The sequence below is a fragment of the Phacochoerus africanus genome, chromosome 2 (assembly GCF_016906955.1).
Source record: "Phacochoerus africanus isolate WHEZ1 chromosome 2, ROS_Pafr_v1, whole genome shotgun sequence".
Classification (NCBI taxonomy): Eukaryota; Metazoa; Chordata; class Mammalia; order Artiodactyla; family Suidae; genus Phacochoerus; species Phacochoerus africanus.
Window position 1 is genome coordinate 219,507,333 of NC_062545.1, and position 18,039 is coordinate 219,525,371.

Below are 18,039 nucleotides of genomic sequence, written 5' to 3' on the forward strand. Positions count from 1 at the left end.
TTGATTTACAATGTTAACTTCGGCTGTATAGCAACTATTGGAGTAATTTTGAACCAGCTTTTACCTTCCCTTTCATTAAAGTTAAATTATGCACATACTGTTCCTAAAGAACTGTTACTTCAGCTTTATACTCCCCACTGATTAACATTGTAGAATCAGTTTACTGTTCCTCAAGCCCCACTTTTTCATTCTTGGTTATAAACACAGTTTTGAAAACAATAAACTATGTACAATATGAATCAACAAACCAGGTCTCTTCCTTCCCACACTCGACTGAGTGAGGTATGAGACCAGATGAAGGAAGAAAGATGTGGGGAACAAAGAATGACAGAAATGTTTATTGGGACTGAAATGGAACACAGTTCTCCTTTATGAGTTAACAGCACAGTGTTAAGAGGCTGGTTACAAACTCAGTTCAAAATAAGGATGACCTGCAGTTCACAAACAGCTCTGCCAACTCTAGTGCCTTAAACAGGAGCATCCTGCCAAGGGAGTAGAACCATTCAGCCCAAGATGTTACTGATTCAACTGTATTTATATTGAGATTTTCTTCCTATAAACAACATTGGTATTTGCATTTTAAAATTCACATTGAATCAAATAAAATTCACATTGAATTTAATGTTTACCTGACCACTTGGGATCATTCTTTTATAGATTTCAGGTGCAAGTGGTCAATACTGAGCATTTATTTACTATTCTGTGATCTTTGGCACAGTTTCTGGTTTTTTAAATATAAAAGCCAGGCTTAAATTGGCTATACTGCAGAAACAGGACTGTTTTGGATCTTGGTGTAAATACAAGAGTGTGTTAAGCATTATTTACAAGATGAGAGGCAAAGCACAGACTTCAATATGCTGTCTTCACAAATGACCAGGAGAATGACAGGCAACAGATTTTGATGAGCAGGGAGGCTACTAGACTACTAGTTAACAACAGCAGTCTACCCTGGAGGATACAACTTTCATACAATTCAAGAAGTTCCCTGAACCACTGATACCAATGTCTCATGTCATGGGACTTACCCTGCAAGAGTCCAGGGTAGAGATAGTGCCTTTCTGGCCAATGTGGCTTGTTCAACCCATCAAACCCATATTAAAATACAACTTAGCTGGCAGCTTGCCATTATGGTTTGGGCCTGATGGGTATAAAAGGGCAAAGTACTATCATTTTAAGTGGGTATTAAGGACCCTGGAAGAAGGAAGCCTTCCAGTTGGATTAAAAACACATCCAGCCTTATGTGAATGACACCTTTGTATATGATTTTATATAGAAGCTTAATGGATTCTCTCCCAGCAGTAGAATCTGGAAGTTGTATATGAGTGGCTGTGCCACTTCAGAGTATCACCAGACTTAATCTCTGCTTTGGGGCTGATACACAGATGTGAAACAATCAAACATGACTTTTCATTCTAGTGCTCAGGAGAGCGGAGTCCTGATAAACCCCAAAGCAGATGTGGACTGAAATTGTAGTTATTATTCAAGTACAAGGAGAGTTCTTTATTTCACATTGACAATTCAATTCCGATCTCTGTCTGGAAAATTATATGAAAATAATAAATATATACATATTTATATATATATATCTAGCTCTATATTGAACACTGGCTTAATAGTTACCAGCATCCCAATACAGTACATTGAAAAAAAGAACCCTCATCTCTTCTCCACAAACCTCACACCCATCTTAAAACTGTTATTGCAGAACTGCGCTGGTCTATTTTCTTTCAAAGTAGTTTCTTTGAAATTGGCTGGAGATGAAGGGTGTTGTTATAATCTATAAAAATGTGAGAGGTCAAAGGAAATCTATGTCAGTAGGAAGCCTGAGTAAAAATGTATAGTCAATGACAGAATATTTTTTAAAAAAAACCCGAAGCACTGGTCTGTGCATGAGAGAGAAGTTTCATTTTCACATCTATGATCTAATTCCAGTAGTTACCACTTTAAATACTTCCAAACTCTGACTCTTACAGAATTTAAAAATTCCAGATAATACAGCTTTCCTTTTCATCAATTTCCTCTCATTTTATCCTACCCTCCATATGCCAAAACTCAAAGAAAAAGCTGTGACTCTAAATATAGAAAGTAATCCAGAGGTCTGTATATTAAATCAAATGTTTGGCTATTGGTGTTTTCCTTATTTAGTGTTTGAATTTGCTAAGAGATGACTCTCCTGGAGAGGTCCTTCACCATTCCCAGTCTTCCAAAGCCAGGGGCCCTAGAACTGGGAGGTCTGGGTGAATGAGATGGAGTCGGACTTGTCAACAGCAAAGCCTCCGTTGACATAGGACTTCTTGGTGTCTAAGTCTTCGTTATCGAGTGTCGTGGATTCCAAGGCAAAGGGGTTCACGATGTTGACTTCAGAGGAAACATCCATCCGCTCCAGTTCCTTCTTAGAGAGCTTCTCCACAATGCCGGTCCCGAACGCATCACCGAGGACATTCACCATGGTCCTGAAACGGTCCCTGGGGACGACAGAGGGTAAGTCAGACAGGAGGCTTGGATGTCACTGTCCTTGGATGTTGCAGAAGGAAATTCAGTTACGAATTAAGCAAGGCGCAAAGTGCTATCCTCGGAGCTGGCTGACCAGAAGCTCCTCACCTCACAGGCCCAGGGCAGGGGTGGTTTATGAGGGCACAGAATGAGCAAAGAGGCTGCCTTGGGTCTATGTTCCCCCTAAGTCACAGTGACTCCCCTGAATGGAGCACCAACTTCCCTAAATTCCCTCCTTTCCTTCCAAAGAAATATGAAGATCTTCACAGATATTCTGGGGAACAGAGGGAGGGTCAGGATTCATGTCTTTTCCCCCAACCTCTGTCTTGTAGGCATTTCCAGGCTCTTTGGGCTAAGGTGAGAGAACTTGGATGTTTTGTGCCAAGTGGGAGTGTGCGTGCATGCGTGCATGCTTGTGTATCCAAGTGGCCCTGAACATTGTGTGTCCCCAATGTGCTCCTTTCTTCCCCACCCAGGGTCACTCCATGAGCAAGCCAGCAGGGACACCCCTGAGCACTGAGCACAGAGTCAGAAAACCCAGACAGACACTGTTCTGGACCTTCCTCTCACATTAGCTCACTCAGTTCTTACACCAACCCTATAAACTAGACAGAATCTTGCCCATCTCACAGAAATGCACTGGGTCTCAGGTCAAATAGCCTGTAAGACACTGAATAGGGATTCAAACCCAAATGAGTCTTATCCCAGAGCCTCTGCTTGTGCCACTGTCCTGTTGGTGCCAACCATCTTGGGAAGGTGGGCTGATGTTGACCAGGTAGTTCTGAACCTGTAGTGCTGACCCAGGGCTGGCACAGGCCAAGGTGGCCTATGGGGGCTGGAATGTCTGGGGCCTTGCCCAGCTTATTCACCTTATTATTTTATGTTTATCTCATCCCACACCCAGCTCCTAACCTTGAGCATTACCAGCTATAATTAGCTAATGGAGAGCACTGGCTTTTTAAAATCATTGTTCAAAGTTATAAGAAGTTAATTTTTAAGCGTGTTATCAGATGGCCTGGTCAGAGGGAAATTAAAGCAGCAACAGATGGCTCATTAGGCAATCTGAGGAGAGAATGATGACAGACTGCAGCGCGTTTATTCCAACTCACAGGAGCCAGTCGACAGCAATGATCAGGGTGACGTCCTCAGCGGGCAGGCCCACGGCACTTAGCACGATCACCATCGTCACCAGGCCGGCCTGCGGCACCCCGGCAGCTCCAATGCTGGCAGCTGTGGCGGTGATACTGTAGGCAAAACACACCAGCACAAAAGCAGTTAGAAGCCCAATTTGCCCTTCAAAGCCCCTGGTCCCAAATGGTTAATCCTATTGGCTGTTGCTACAGTGTCCCCAGGTTGGCCAGTCAGAGTCTATTATCTGCTGAGCACTGGCACTCCCTCAATGGAGAGCTGTGAGAGACTGAGGGGACTGCGATCTTTTTCCAGGGGAGATGACAACTAACCATTGTAATGTGAGAAAGTGGAGAGGGACCATGTGAGTGGTACACAAAAAATGAGCTAGAGAGATTTAAGAAGCAGGCAAGAGTTTTTGAGGTATTAATGGAGGGCCTTAGCCACCCATTCGTACATCCATCCATCCCAAACAAAGGAGAAGGACAGCCACCCATTCGTACATCCATCCATCCCAAACAAAGGCGAAGGACAGCCACCCATTCGTACATCCATCCATCCCAAACAAAGGCGAAGGACCTCTCCACCTGCTTTCCTTCTCCCTTTCTTCCATGTACTCACCCAGGCAATTATTTATTAAGCATCTAATATGAGCCAGGAATTTACATTGCCTTGAAGGATGGTAGAGGGATGGCAGTAGGAGTGGATGGGCAAAGATATTTCAGGTGAAGTCAAAGGAATAAGGCCATGGCCAAACATGTTTCATGCACTTTCTTTAAAAATTTTAATTTCAAAGAATGTATATATATGTATGTGTGACTGGGTCACTTTGCTGTACAGGAGAAAACTGACAACACTGTAAACCAACTACAATGGAAAAAATAAAAATCATTAAAAATTTTAATTTCATTTTTTAATTGATGTATAGTTGATTTACAATGTTGGGTTAGGGAGTTCCCGTCGTGGCGCAGTGGTTAACGAATCCGACTAGGAACCATGAGGTTGCGGGTTCAGTCCCTGCCCTTGCTCAGTGGGTTAACGATCCGGCGTTGCCATGAGCTGTGGTGTAGGTGGCAGACGCGGCTCGGATCCCGCGTTGCTGTGGCTGTGGCGTAGGCTGGCGGCTACAGTTCCGATTAGACCCCTAGCCTGGGAACCTCCCATATGCCGCAGAAGCGGCCCAAGAAATGGCAAAAAGACAAAAACAAAAAAACAAAAAAACAATGTTGGGTTAGCTGCAGATATACAGCAAAATGATTCATATATATACATGTATGTGTGTGCATATATCCATGTGTGTGTGTGTGTATCTATATATGGACACATATATACACATACACACATATGTATTTTTTTTAGATTCTTTTCCTTACAGATTATTATAAAATACTGAGTATAGTTCAATGTACAGTAGGTCCTTATTGGTTATTTTATATATAGTAGTGTGTAAATGTTAATTCCAAACTTTTAATCTATTCTCTCCCTCCCCTTTTCCCCTTTGGTAACTGTAGGTTTGTTTTCTATGTCTATGGTTCTATTTCTATGTTGTATATAAGTTCATTTGCATCTTTTTTTTTTAGTTTCCATATATAAGCGGTATCACATGATATCTATCTTTGGCTTACTTAAACTTAGTATGATAATCTTTAGGTCCATCCATGTTGCTGCAAGTGGATTTTATTTTATTATTATTATTATTTTTTGTCTTTTTGCCTTTTCTTGGGCCACTCCCGTGGCATATGGAGGTTCCCAGGCTAGGGGTTGAATCGGAGCTGTAGCCACCGGCCTATGCCAGAGCCACAGCAACGCAGGATCCGAGCCGCGTCTGCAACCTACGCCACAGCTCACGGCAACGCCGGATCGTTAACCTACTGAGCAAGGTCAGGGACCGAACCCGCAACCTCATGGTTCCTAGTCGGATTCGTTAACCACTGCGCCAAGACGGGAACTCCTATTTTATTATTATTTTTTATGGCCACTCCTGCGGCACATAGAAGTTCCTGATTCAGGAATTGAATCCAAACCAGAGCTGCAAACTATGCCACAGCTGTGGCAACCCTGGATCCTTTAACCCACTGTGCAGGGCTGTGGATTGCACCTGCACCCCTGTAGCAACCCTAGTCACTGCAGTTGGATTCTTAACCCACTGCGCCATGGTGGGAACTCCTTGTGTTTTTGTTTTTGTTTTTGTTTTTTAATGGCTGAGTATTAATCCACTGTATGCATGTACCACATTTTCCTTATCCACTCATTTGTGGATGGACATTTAGGTTGCTTCCATGACTTAGCTACTGTAAATAGTGCTGCAGTGAATACTGGGGTACATGTATATTTTCAAATTATGTTTTTCTCCAGATATATGCCCAAGATTGTGATTGCAGCATCATACTTAGAACCTTCATACTCTTCTCCATAGTGGTTGTGCCAGCTTACATTCCCACCTTTTCCCATATTCCCTCTAGCATTTATTGTTTGTAGACTTGGTGATGGCCATTCTAACTGGTGTGAGGTGTACCTCATGTAGTTTTGATTTGCGTTTCTCTAATAAGGGATATTGGACATCTTTTCATGTGCCTTTTGGCCACGTGTATGTCTTTGTTGGAGAACTGTCTAATCTGCCCATTTTTTGATTCAGTTGTTTGTTTTTTTTTGATATTGAGTTGTATGAGCTGTTTGTATATTTTATTTTATTTTATTTTATTGTCTTTTTGTCTTTTTTGTTGTTGTTGTTGTTGCTATTTCTTGGGCCGCTCCCGCGGCATATGGACGTTCCCAGGCCAGGGGTCGAAACGGAGCTGTAGCCACCGGCCTACGCCAGAGCCACAGCAACGCGGGATCCGAGCCGCGTCTGCAACCTACACCACAGCTCACGGCAACGCCGGATCGTTAACCCACTGAGCAAGGGCAGGGACCGAACCCGCAACCTCATGGTTCCTAGTCGGATTCGTTAACCACTGCGCCACGACGGGAACTCCTGTTTGTATATTTTAGAGAGTAATTCCTTGTTGGTTGCATTGTCTGCAAATATTTTCTCCCATTTTGTAGGCTGTCTTTTTGTTTGGTTTATGGATTCCTTTGCTGTCATGCACTTTCTTTACATCATACAACTCTTAACCTCCGGGAGCTGCCCTTTAGGGCACTGACTTAAGAAATAGCCTTGGCTCCTGTCCAAGGTACAGAGTTAATTCTTGACTGCTCCTTTTCGGCAGTGGATGCACTTTGTGCAAAAGGAAGAGAGATCTGGAGTCTAGGAGAGGTAGCCAAAGGAACTTCATTACCATGTTTTAAAAAGATCCCTTATGGGCAGACAAAATGTGACACTAAGGATTTTTCTCTTTAGAATGTGTAGTTTTTCATCAGCCACATCTTTCTTATTTAAATCTGGTCATTTTGGAAAAAACATGTGCTTGCTGTGCCCTGAAAAGTCCTTGGTTTCAAATGAGCTTGAGGGAACCCACTATACTTTCTGTACACATGTTCTGATTTTGGGGCCAAGGATGCCTCTGTGTTGAAAGCTGAAGATGTAGACATTTCAGTTTAAACTAGCAGAAGCCCTGTATCTTTCCACAAATCCATTTTCTGTGGGCTCAAAAAGCCTCAGAGTTCTTACCAAGTTGATTCCACAACTCATTCATATGCCTAGTGATGTGTCGCAGATGGCGTTTGAGGGCATGGTTGAAGACAAGCTGGAGTTTCTTGACAAGTGTGGTTTCCTTCAATGGCTGTGGCCACCAACTTACAGTAAATTAGAGATTTCTGGGGCTGTCCCAGTTCCTCTAAAAGTTTCTGGCTTGCATAATCCTTTCAATCTATTCTGACTTAAGTCATCTTTGGAAAACCGAAGTTTATAGTCCTGGTTGAAAGCATTTAAACTGAATGCATCAGTGGGCTTTCTTTGTCAGAAGTGATTTATGCCCATACCCACTGATCCCTCCTGGTAGCCCCAACACATCACGATTAACCATGTCCCTATGACTTGAGGCTGGGCTTGAAACTCAAAATCCATTTAGCGAAAGAAAACTCTGCCCTTGAGCCTTGACCATGCTGATTAAACATCAGCCATTTAGTTGGCTTTGGTCTGAAACGTGAAACTATAAAGCTTCAGATGGGGGGTAAAAATATAAAAACCTTTTCGCTTTGTTTGAACATATCCTCCTTTGACTTTAGAGGGTTTTCACAGAAGAAAACATTGAAATCATTGATAGAAAGTTCTTTCCTAGCATTGAGATCTGGTTTTAGGTCAGGCCATTTGACTCAGCTCTCTACACAGGCTGGAGACTGGTTGTGATCTAGAGTGAGCACAGGCTTTAGAGGCAGATGCATCCTTGGAAAAGCGTCTTCTCTGAATCTCAATTTCTTGCCTATAAGATGGGGAGAATATTTCTACTTTGCACTGCTGCTGTTAGATTAAATGAGGTAATACACATAAGGCATCAAGGATAGCAACCGGATATAGTAGATGCTTAAAACTGATGCCACTTCTGTTACCTCAGCTGCTGTTACTACTGCTGCCAGTATTACTACTATCACAAAACAACTATTATTACTACTACTGATACTTTTCCCCTCTAAGCTCTTTCTAGGCCCCAAATCCTATAACTATCTTTTGTTATAAGAAAATTTATCCAATTTTCAATCAGTTGTAACATTTGATAAGTGAATACTATGACAAAACCATAAAAGAGTATGTTTTGGGTGGATGATGCCTATGTTTCTTTGATGTCTAGTCCAAAAGGACCACAGAAAGAGAAACTATGGGTCCAAAAAATCTCTATAATATCAATCGTGTGAGCCACAACTGTAACTTGCAAAACTTAAAAAAAATTTTTTTTCTGTCTTTTTAGGGCTGAACCAGCAGCATACGGAGGTTCCCAGGCTCGGGGTTGAATTGGAGCTGCAGCCGCCAGCCTATGCCACAGCAACGTGGGATCCAAGCTGTGTCTGTGACCTACCCCACAGCTCACACCGACAATGGATTCCCAACCCACAGGGCGAGGCCAGGAATCAAACCTGAGTCCTCATGGATACTAGTCAGTTTGTTACAGCTGAGCCACAACAGGAACTCCCAGAGAGGATTTTTTAAGTCAGTGATTCCTCTGGACCTCACAGTTGGTTACTTGCTCTGGGCCAGTAGTTATTAGCAAGTTTGATTTAAGAATACACCAGATGAGGGCGAGAGGTTTCCATGTGAATTGTTTATTTTCAGCCTCTTGGCCCGAAGTTTATTTCTCTAGCAGTGAGGTTAAAAAAGGGTTGGGGTAGAGAATTCATAATAAAGTTTCAAATACCCAAAAGAACTGGCACTTCATACAACCACTCCTTGGAGATCAGTTCGGCACAGACTGGGTTCCACAGGCCAGGGTGAGGAAGGTGGGAAAAGGCACTTGGAGAAGTAAAAGTGACAACTGCTGGAAACATGGTGGTTGTGGAACTTTCTCAGGCATGATTTGGGGTTTAAATGTTAACATACTTGCTGCTATTCAAACTACAGAACTTGACTCATGCTCTTTAGGTTCAGTCTTCATTAGCCACTAATAGTTTTTACAGATCACAAGGCGCTGGTATGGTTTCCCAGCTAATGTGCCAAATGGTCTAGTTTGTACTTGCCTTCAGTTAATTCCAAGCAAACTGCAATAAATACTTTATGATTTAGGGTTTGGAAGACTTAAAAATGCACTGTAGTAGGACACTGTTAGAACATACTTTACAGCTGGGATTTCTGCCTCTGTCAGCTGCTGAGGATGCAAGAGTGAATTAAGTCTAAAAGGTTCAGATTCAATTGTCTCTAGGCCTGGGTGCCCCATTTAATCTTAAACTTCCACTCTAAACTGAAGTCTCAGGATAAACTCTAATCCCAACCCTTCACTTCAAAGCAGCACTATTCAGTAGAATGTTCCACTGGGATGGCACCTATTTCTACACTGATAGAACCTTCTACATATGCTCTGTTCAATCCGTATGTGTGGCTAGTGGCTACCATACTGAATAGTGCTGTTTCAGAGAAACAACGCTGACAAAATTCACTAAATGACATTTTCACCGTTTACTTGGGCAGATAGTTTGTCTTCATTTGATTAGAATTCTCTGCAATATTTGACTCTGTTGATCATTTCTTTTTTTTTTTTTTGCTTTTTAGGGCTACACCTGAGGCATATGGAGGTTCCCAGGCTAGTGGTTGAACTGGAGCTGCAGCTGCCAGCCCTATGCCACAGACATAGCAATATGTGATCCGAGCAGCATCTGTGACTTACACCACAGCTCTCGGCAATGCTCGATCCTTTAACCCACTGAGCGGGGCCAGGGATCGAACCCACATCCTAATGGATACTAGTCAGGTTTGTTTCTGCTGCGCCACAACGGGAACTTCCATTTTATCCTTGAATAACCTCTCTTATTTGGGTTTCCACAGCACTGTGGTTTCATGGCTCTCTATCACCTTTCTGTTCCTTCTCATTCTCCTTTTTAGGCTCCCCCCTCTCTTCCTGCCTTTAATATTAGGGTTTTCTAGGGCTCAGTCCTTAGTCCCTTTCTCTTCCCTACAAATTCTCCACACATAATGTCATCCATTCCCAACATTTACTGAGTGCTCAGTATGTGGGCACCATTCTAAGCATTTTATATACATCCTCTGACTTAATTATCACTATTTGCATAAAATGGAGGTACTATTATTATCATTTTACAAGTGAGAAAACAGAAGCTTGGAGAATTCAAGTAACTTGGCTAAGGTCACAGCTAAATCATCATGAAGCTAAGTGTCAAACATATATAACTGACTCATGACCCACATGCTTGATGGCCACCTTCAAGCCGATGACTCTAACTTCCTGCAGTTGAAACCGCATTTCTTACGGCATGTTTCCACCCAGATGTTTGAAAGGCATTTTGTTTAATTAAAAAAATTTTCTTGCCTTTTTAAAGTTTTATTGATTTTTACAATGTTGGGGAAAATTTCTGCTGTGCAACAAAGTGATTTGGTTATACACGTACACATATACATTCTTTTTCAGATTCTTTTTATGCCACAGCAGCAACTTGAGCCACTGCAGTGACAATGCCAGATCCTTAAACCAATGAGCCACAGGGGAACTCCTTAAAAGGGATTTTAAATTCTCAAAAAATGTAAACCCTTTGTCCTCCCATGTATACTAGCTTCTCTTATACTAGTCCCTGTTCTGGTAAGCACCATCCATCAGTCCTGGAGGTCATCCTAGCTTTCCCCTGTCCCTCACTCTCAATCTAGAAGATGCCTCTTGAATTCATTAGCTCTTCTCTACCCACTGCCCCTGCCGCCCCTCCGTGTCAGCACCTTAATGTAGGCCTTTTGGAACCTTACCTGCAATAATCTCCTAATTGGTCTTCCAGGTTATGGTTCCTACCCCCATCCGGTCCATGTGCCATATTGCCAATTACCTTTCCAAAAATGCCAGTCTGTCCATAATATGAAAGATTGTCTAAGACCCTTTCCTGAGCTTCTCACACAAAGCCTTTCATGATGTGATCCCTGCCTGCTTACTTCCCTGTGTTCTATACTTTGCACTCTTATGCTGCCATACCAAATAATCTCTACTCTGTAACTAGGCCATGGTTACATCAAGACCCCTGTTTGTGCTATTCCTTTTATCCACAATGCTCTTAGTTTCCTTCTTCTGCTAAATTCTATTCCTCTTCTATGACTTAGCTAAACTTTCCCCTCCTCCAGGATGCCTTTCCTCACCTTCCAAGGGAGAGCTAACTCTTCCTTCTTTGGTGCCCCATTAAAACCTCTATTACAGCCTTCACCACACCACTTAGCATTTATTTAGATATCTGTATCCCATACCTAACCACTACGATCCCCCTGAAAGCAGGAACTGGCTGTTATTCAACCTTGAGTCCTACCTGTGCCTAGCACCAAGTGGGTGCACTGAACTGAGAACACAGTGATTCCTTTGGCTATCCAGACCTGAAGCAGAGTCCTAAGTAGCATGATCCCACTACTTGTAATACAGTTGTGCTTAATCCGGGAAATGGACTTTGTAGACCAACAAAGTCTAGCACTGCACCATTCTTGATCTCCCCCCACATGTGATGTTTACTTGAGGCAATTCCAGGGACAAGATGAAAATGATGAGTGTGACTTCATGCCCTACCTGATAGTGATGATCTGCCCAATGCCCAAGTCCAAGTCATTCAACTGCGCGATAAACACAGCTGCCACTGCTTCGTAGAGTGCGGTGCCATCCATGTTGATAGTAGCACCAACGGGTAACACAAATCTAGTGATTCTCTTGTCCACCTGGTTCTTCTCTTCAGCACAGCGGAAAGTGACAGGCAGTGTTGCTGAACTGGGTGATAAAAAAAATGATGGTCTAGGGAATGCTGGTCCTCAATCCCTGCCTGAAGAAACACCTCTGTTCGAAAAACTAAACCAAGAGCTCAAAGCATGATGGCACTTTTGGCAGGTCTAGGAATCAGGTGCCATGCTTGGCAATGCCCCCAGCTACACCATAACCCCTTCCTGGGCTGCAGGCCATACCAAGAAGTCAGGAAATATCCAATAGGGTGAGGAAATATGTTCAAGGACAAGGGCAGAGACCATGGAGGTCATTTCTTGAATTAAAGGCAGCTACAAAACCCACCAGCTGCAGCCAGTGCTTCATCAGGTGAGATGAGGGTGGATAAGGCTTGACTCACAGACTTCTTCCAGACAACCCTCTTCTACTTACCTGGAGGAGATCATGAGAGCTGTCAGGAGAGCCTGGGCCATTCCCATGGCGAATCGGAAAGGGTTCTTTCGTACAATTATGAAATATATCAGTGGCAGAATAACAATGGAGTGGATTGCAAGCCTGTAAACAGAGAAAAACAGCGTCATAGATGATACTATCTCTTCATACTAACTCTTTTTTCATAAAGCTTTTCTACTCATGATGTATATCATTCAACTTTCATAATGACTCAATGAGAAAATGAGAACAAGGGCAGGAATATATGTCGCCATTGCACATAGGAGGAAGTAGAGACTCAGCAAATCAAATATCTTGTCAAAGTTGGTGGCTAAGCCAGTTGCTGAGCCCATATTTTAGAGCTCACAGAACAGGTATAGCATGCTGCCAAGCCCTATATGTGCTCTTCCTGCTATACATGTTAACATGCTTTCACTTTCTTCTGCTGCTGAATTCTCACTCCTCTATGACTCAGAGAAACTTCTCCTCCTCAGGAAGGCATTCCCTCACCTTCCCCTCCTTGGTGACTCTGTGGCCCATATCCACCTCTATTATAGCCCTTATCCCAGCACTCAGCCTGGACCACACCACTGTCTTGCTGGACAGCACCCACTGTCTACAAGGGGAGTCAGGGTGCAGTAGGGAGGAAGTAGCCCCTGCTCTCCCAGTCATACTTTAGGACAGATCTTCTTTTCGTTGTTATTCCTGCCTTCCATACTATCCCATTTCATGCGGAAATACACAGGCAATACAAAATACACAGGAAATATAAAAAAAGGGCTTAAGAAATGAGACTGAGCAGATGCCATGTAAGTGGCAACTTGGAGTTTACAGATGAGTTATGTGAGGCTGAAATAATAAGAAATGGTCACTGAAAATACAGATTCTGGAGGTCAGGAAGGAGGATCTTACAGAGAGTTTGTGGCTTTGAACTATGAGAAACCGAATTTTAGTTTTCTGTTAGAAACCTAGATGGGTTGAAAGGACAGAAACCAGCAGATGCCCATGATGAAATGGCTCAGCAGAGTAAACCTCAGTCCCATCACAGCCTGGACACAGCCCCTGGCTTCCAGGAAGGTGGATAGTCCCACCTCTATTACTACTGGGGCCCTGGGATTTGACGCTGGCCCTCATACTACAAGAACCTGGGCTTTTTCTCAGTTGGCCAGTAGACTATGCTTTTGGTGAACACAGATTAAGAACCAAATTCCATGCGGTGGAAACATCCCAAAGTAATCAAATTTCAGTAGGTGAGCTGAGGGCTCAAGTTGGGTGATTAGGGACATTAACCTGTGGGAGTCAAATTGATGGTGTTCAGTCATTCCCTTGGTCCATATTCTTTAGGACCTCTGACATATCCTGTCATTGGGTAGATATTCTGGGGTGCCATTCATAACCTATCCCACCCCATCTCACCTCAAGGAACCAATAAATGGGCTATAATAAATATGCAAACAACCTTTCTTCTGCTGCCCTCCTGCTTTACACAATTCCTACCAGTCTGAAGATTTTTCTAGCACCCTCTCTGACGATGCAGGTGTGACAGTACTCACCAGCCCCACCAGCAGTGCTGGAACCAACTAGCTATCTGACTCCTACTTGCTTAAGTCTGATTTAATTTAGGTCCTGCCTAATTTCTTTGACTTGGGGTACATGGGGGATTTTCTTGTTTGTTTAGTTTACATCCTCAAAGAAGTAATGGCCAGGAGAGGGCCAAGAGAGGCTACCAGTGGGATTTTTCTCTTGTTCTAAGAAGTGATTTTTACACAACTAATAGAGACAGAGACAAAACATGGTCCAGGGTGTTCTGCCAAGATCTGGAAATTGGCACAGTGTGATCCACCTCCAGTTCAGCTGTTAAAGGGCAGCCCTCCTCCCCACTGCTCTCTTATCTATGAATCCCATCTTTCCCTGCACATGGGAGAGAAGCCAGTTTTAACCAACTAAAACCCAGGTTCTCAGCAACAATCCATTGGCTTAAATGAGGTCTCTGTTTCTTCTTTTGAGTTTGACATACCCACTCAGGACAGTGGCCATGTAAAGGCCCAGTTTGCGGAATATTTCCCAGTCTTCAACTTCTATGATCTTCCCGGCAATCAGGAACAAAATACCAATTGGCATGTAACTAGAAAGTAAGCAAAACAAAGACATACTTCTATCATTAAGTATTTTCTTAGAGTGAGAATGCTGGGGAATAAATAAGCCAGGGTGCTCATCTTGGCCTGGCTGAGTAAGCTGGGAGCAGCACAGGGGACACAGTGAAGCCAAGATCTCAGTTTCAGGCCCTGCTGGAACACACAGGTTTCAGCACCCCTGTGTACCTTAGCTTCTATCCACCTAAACTATCATGAGGGGCACACTTGGTAAGAAGGTGCACAGGATATGTAAACTGGTACATATCCCATACCTAACTCCTAGTAAACATACACCCTGCTGACTGTCACATCTGCAGGTCTTTCTTTAGCTTGACTCTCTAAATATGGCCACTAGGCTCTGTGTAGACATGGTCATCTTGTTTCCCAGGTGGTGGTATCAGCAACAGAGCAACAGAATTAGTAGTGCCAGTAGTTCTAACAGCTCTGTTTTGTGGAGCTTTCATTACATGCTTTGCATTGGGTTAAGTATTTTACATGCATCATTTCACTTAATGTACTTCTCCCCACTCTAGGGGTAGACTTTATTATCCCTTTATACAGATGATGCAGGTGAAGTTCAGCAGGATTAAGGGAATGAAATAACCCTTGACATCACTGTCAATGTCTATACTTTGGATGAAATGTTGAACTAACTTGCTATGAGATAAGCAGGGCAGAGGTCTTCTAGGAAAGACCTAGAAGACTTCTCAAGGGATAGGGTAGATACTCAGGTGGTGCTGCTGGTACATTCGGCAATGGTGGATGTGTTAGTGCCCATGTTGTGCCAGTTGTAAATATTCTGAATATCACATCTGCATGGGAAGTACTTTGTGTTTCGATGTGCAGGGAGCTCCTTCAAATCACTCCATTAAGAGTTATTTCTTACATAAATGCTGCCTGAGTGCAAGATGATCAAGGGCTTGGGTAGAAAAGACAATGGCTGATATCTAGACTTTTGTTAGCAAACTAACTCCTAAGTAAGAGTGGAATTACATAATACTCTAGTGTCTCGATATTCGCCCTCTCTAGGGTAAGGTGAATTGATCAGCATAAACCTCTCCGTTCTAGTTTTGAAGGGTCAGTCATCAGGAGAAGTGAGATGGCATTAACTGGAGTCTGCTCACCACATAATGATTTGAACGATTTTCATGGTTGCATCGCTCAGAGCATTGAAGAAATCCACCAGAATCTGTCCCCTTTCTCCCATTTTTCCAATGACAAGTCCAAAAACGAGGCAAAAAACAATCAAGCCCAGGACATTTATGCCGTCTGAATACATGCCTACGACTTTGTATTCCTTTGTTTTGTTCTGTGGATCAAAATCAAGAAAATATATTGATGCATGATTATCATCTTGTTAGAAGGCATAGGCCCTGAAACAGGGAGATACAATAGCCAAACAAACTAGTGATCTACCAACAACTTTGGGAAATTTAATTAAAAAACAAAACAGAACACCTACGTATGTGTCAGATTTTACTGATCCCACCTTCTGCCATTGAACTTTAAAGTGTTTTTTTCCCTCTCCTTGAACAAATCCATATCTGAATATTTCTTTTGAAGATTTCTTATTCTGGATGTCTTAAATTTTTAATAAGAACTCTAGAATCAAGGTGTTTTTCAGGGTTATTTTAACTGCTAGTTACATTTGGAGTCGGCATAAAAAAGATACAAATTAATAATTCAGGAAGCTCAAAATATTTAGCTGTATGGACATTTTTAGGACATTTTACTATATGTTTTACCCTGAAAATGAACGCAGGAACATTTTTTTACTCCCTCTTACCTTGGATTACCAATAGGATTTTACAGATATAAAAATTCACCAGATATCTACCACTATGAACCATTTCTTCATTTTATCTTGGGTAAGAATAGCAGGAGATATGCTGAGAGAGAACTCAATCTGAGTTGTGCAGCATGAGATTTACTGAGAGATTTCATAGCGAGATAATGTATTCTGCGTGGTACAAACCAGGTTTATAGAGAATTATTTGGATGAGACACTGGGATACCAATTATTTCTTACTTAGGATCTGATATGACCAAACACATATTTATCAAGCAGCTAGTGTGCTAACTGCATTGGCTACAGAAGAAGGTCTTCAAATGCAGTTGGACAGATAAGACTGATTGTGAGAAACAGGAGCCAGTGATAGCAAGATATGTGTGTGTAATTTACTGCACAGTCAAGCTGAGTTATAGGCATTAAGCATTATACGGAGACTGGGAACATAAATGAGAGCTATGAGGTTAGGGAAAGCTAGGCCTGAACCGCAGGTAGCCAGGAGATAAAAGCACAGTCCAGAAAAATGGTAAGGAAAGGCAAAAGGCATCATGCACTGGGTCTCTGTACCCTGCTTAGATAATTCCTACCTACGGAGGAGGTGGATCTAGATAGAATAGATGGGGCTCGCTGAGAAGGAAGCTGGGAACCTAAGGAGTTGCCAGGTCATGGAGGGCTTTCTGTAGGAGGAAACAGGGAGCCGACTGTGGTATATTTAATTTTTTTTTTTTTTTTGTCTTTCTAGGGCTGAACCCGTGGCATATAGGGGTTCCCAGGCTAGGGGCCAAATCGGAGCTGTAGCTGCCAGCCTGCACTAGAGCCACAGCAGCACAGGATCCGAGCTGCGTCTGTGACCTACACTACAGCTCAGGGCAACACTGGATCCTTAACCCACTGAGCGAGGCCAGGGATCGATCCCGCGTCCTCATGGATGCTAGTTGGGTTCGTTAACCACTGAGCCACGAAGGGAGCTCCCTAATTTGAATTCTTAAATCTAATGAATATCTCTTTTCCTTAAATCATTCCTTCCTGTGTGAAGGCAGAGTACATCAAGGAGAAATTACTACAGCACTACAAATATACTACTCTCTAATCTCCAAGGCTGAAATCCCCAAAGCTCTCAGAGCCCATTAATTTCATTGATAGATTTATGGCAAACTCTTGGTGGCAAAATCTATCCTGAACTGAGATGAGTCTACTTGTAGTCTATCTCTCTAACTTGGCAGAACATTATAAGTTAGCTGCAGAAACACTGATGTGCTTGATTTGAGAATATTACTGCCATTCCCACTTAAGGATATTGTATAAGACATGGTACATATACCACCTGGCCCTTCTAAAGGAGTAAGCTCTGAACTTGGAATCACATCTGGGTAGAATTTCAGATAAGGAACTGTAGGCCTGCATTCCATGTTTACGCAGTCTTGCAAATCTAACTAGTAGTTCCTGAGGTGCCCAATTCAACTCTGAGTGGCAGGGATACAGAAGGGACAGGGCTCATTTATTTTCTCTATATGGTTCAGTTGGTCCTCATTATTCTCAGAAGTTACACTCTATAAAGTGGCCTCCAACACTGAATTAGTGAATATTGAATCACTGTTCCTAGGGGAAAGAGAGGATTAGGATCCTGGGAACCAACAGTCACAACATTTTTGTCAATATAAAACCTTGCTTTCTGCGTGTTTCTGTTCAAAGACTCCTTATTAATTAAATATTATTTAGTCATTAACAATGAACTCACAGCCAGTGATACTTTAACCTATCCTTGAATGAAGCTTATCTAATACAT

The 18,039-nt window shown here is 42.6% G+C and overlaps 1 protein-coding gene across 1 annotated transcript in view; it reads right to left on the reverse strand.

Annotated features, from left to right (window-relative positions):
• Positions 1-315: 315 nt before the first annotated feature.
• Positions 316-18,039, reverse strand: part of SLC1A1 (solute carrier family 1 member 1) — a 71,641-nt gene continuing 53,917 nt past the window's right edge. The window contains exons 7-12 of the mRNA XM_047767693.1: positions 15,589-15,773; positions 14,347-14,454; positions 12,330-12,452; positions 11,754-11,948; positions 3,603-3,737; positions 316-2,465 (exon numbers count right to left, since the gene is read on the reverse strand). Of these exons, the coding sequence (XP_047623649.1) occupies positions 2,219-2,465; positions 3,603-3,737; positions 11,754-11,948; positions 12,330-12,452; positions 14,347-14,454; positions 15,589-15,773 (993 nt within the window). The 3' untranslated portion in view covers positions 316-2,218. The remainder of the gene's footprint in view (positions 2,466-3,602; positions 3,738-11,753; positions 11,949-12,329; positions 12,453-14,346; positions 14,455-15,588; positions 15,774-18,039) is intronic.